The sequence below is a fragment of the Myotis davidii genome, unplaced genomic scaffold (assembly GCF_000327345.1).
Source record: "Myotis davidii unplaced genomic scaffold, ASM32734v1 scaffold1373, whole genome shotgun sequence".
Taxonomy (NCBI): Eukaryota; Metazoa; Chordata; class Mammalia; order Chiroptera; family Vespertilionidae; genus Myotis; species Myotis davidii.
The window spans coordinates 848,786-851,388 of NW_006284614.1; the positions used below are offsets into that span (position 1 = coordinate 848,786).

Genomic DNA, 2,603 nt, shown 5'->3' on the forward strand with positions numbered 1-2,603 from the left:
GTGAAATAAGTCAATCACACAAAGACAAGTATCAGATGATCTCACTCATATATGGAAGCTAATTAACAAAATAAACTGATGAACAGCGTCACATGGAAGCAAGGAACAGAGTCCAGAATCTTAGAGGGAAGGCGGGGGAGGGTGGCCGGTGGGAGGTAATCAACCAAAAACCTTGTATGCACATATGCATAACCCTGGGACGCAGAGAGTGGGGTGGTGAGGGCGGGGATGGGCTGGAGGAGTAGATGGGAAAAAAGGGGGCATATGTAATACTTTCAACAATAAAGATTTTTTTAAAAAATTAAAATAAAATAATAAAAATAAAGTAACTCAAGAGTGTAAGAGTTTGAGGCATTAACTGCATAAATGGCCCTAGAATGAGGACTGGAGAGAAGGAAAAAAAAGGAAACCAGACTCCCAAGGCTCAGGCCCAAGAGCCCTAATCAGACCAAGGAGCCATTCAGAGAGCAGTTTCAAACAGAAACTGAAGCATAGAAATCAGAATCCCACACCCAATATGGTCCATCCTTCTCAAAAATAAACAATAACAACATAGTGAAGTCCCTCCCCATCAATTTTGCTTTCCCTGGACTTCCCCTTTCAGAATCATTATTCTATTCAAAATTATGTGTTTAGTGTCTATATTCCCTAAGACTGTGAGCTCCCCCTGGACTTGTTCATCAAGATATGCTCAGAACTTAGCTCAATTCCAGGCACACAGCAGACACTCAATAAGCATCTATGGAAAGAATGAAATAAGTCATATAGCTCAATTCTAATGACTCTACATTTTCAAGCCAGTAGCTTTCAGCATTTCACCTATACTTGTGTAATATTTTTATTTTGAGGATTGACAAAGTAACTAATAATCTTAAGTTACAAAGAACTAGAAAAAAGCTAAGCTCCTGTAGCTACATTAACAAGAGGATATTTGAAAATAAGATTTTGGAAAAGAAAAACACTCTAGAAACACAAAATTTCCAATATAAATATAGTTTATGAACATTCAGTAAAGAATAAAATGCCTTTAAAAATAAGTCAATATTTAAAGAGATCACAAATCATCTATATAAAAATAATATCAGATATTAAGGATATTTACCAAATATTTTTTTAAAAGGGAACATGTGCAAATGGAAGAGGCTCAGTTCCATGCATGATGATGAAAGTAAAAAAAGTTAGCTAAAAGAACAGTAGACCCAAACATCAAAGCCCAGTGTTTCTCAGTAGGAAAACTGCAGACATTTTGGGCAGCCCATTTCTTTGTGGAAAGGAACTGTCCTATGCACTGTAAGATATTTAGCATCTCTGTCCCCTACCTAATAAACCAGCAAGATCTCCAGTCACTGAGACACCAAAAGGGCCCACATATTTTTAAGCATCCCTTGAAGGGTCTCCCCCACCCCATTCCCCAACCCTCTGCCCATTGGCAACTACTGGTGTAAAGGAAGAACCTGATATATATTTTCTTCATACTACGTTTTTGAAATCTGGGGTGTATTTTACAGTTAACAGTGCATCTCTATTCTGACTAGCCACATTTCAAGTGTTCAATAGCCATATGTGACTAGTGATTACCATATTGGACAGCATAGGTCTAGAGCAGGGGTTGGCAATCTATGACCCACAGACAAATCTAGTCTACAATTCAACTTTGTAAGTAAAGTTTTATTGGAACAGTCACCCCTATTCCTTCACATATTGTCTAGAGCTGCTTTTGAGTTACAAGGGCAGAGCTGAGTAATCATGGCAAAGACCCTATGACCCACAAAGCCTAAAATATTTACTATCTGGACCTTTACAGAAAAGTTTACCAACTGCTAGACTAAAGTTTTCAAAAATGCCCTGTGATGAATACTAGTAGAGGATGCCTTCGGTCCACGCTGGAATGAAACTGCTGCTTTATTAACTGCCTCTCTTTCCTAAAAATGACCTCACAGTTATTTACATGTGTAATCAGTAATACAGGCTCTTACCAGAAAGATAATCTGGCCCAGGTCACCCATAGGACGAAGGTGCATGTAGTCATATGTATCACACCGATAGGGTATGATTACCTGTGACCCCATACGCCCTAAAAGAGAATGGATTGAGAAAAGGATCAATGTTAACATAATATGAAAACACTAGAAGCCCGATGCACAAAAATTTGTGCACTGGGGATCGGGGGTAGGGTCCCTCAGCCCAGCCTGTGCCCTCTCGCAGTCTGGGACCCCTCAGGGGATGACCATCTGCTGGCTTAGGTCTGCTCCCCAGGGGATTGGGCCTAAGCTGGCAATCAGACATCCCTCTGGCAGCCCGGCAGCCCTCGGGGGATGTTCACTTGCCAGCGGGGAGAAGACCTAAGCTGCAGTCGGACATCCTTAGTGCTGCTGAGGAGGCAGGAGAGGCTCCCACCACCACTGCTATACTGGCAGCCATCAGCCTGGCTTGTGGCTGAGCAGAGCTCCTCCATGTAGGAGTGCACTGACCACCAGAGGGCAGCTCCAGGGAGCGTCTGCCCCCTGGTGGTCATTTTGTGTCATAGTGACCAGTCATTCCCAGTCTTTCTGCTGTTAGGGTCAGTTTGCATATTATCTTTTTACTATATCGGATAGAGGTCT

The 2,603-nt window shown here is 41.8% G+C and overlaps 1 protein-coding gene across 1 annotated transcript in view; it reads right to left on the minus strand.

The window, feature by feature from the left end:
- The window catches only part of NDUFA9 (NADH:ubiquinone oxidoreductase subunit A9), a 44,183-nt gene that overhangs the window by 31,586 nt on the left and 9,994 nt on the right, over positions 1 to 2,603 (minus strand). Inside the window, exon 3 of the mRNA XM_006754865.2 lies at positions 1,977 to 2,074. Within this exon, the coding sequence (XP_006754928.1) occupies positions 1,977 to 2,074 (98 nt within the window). The remainder of the gene's footprint in view (positions 1 to 1,976; positions 2,075 to 2,603) is intronic.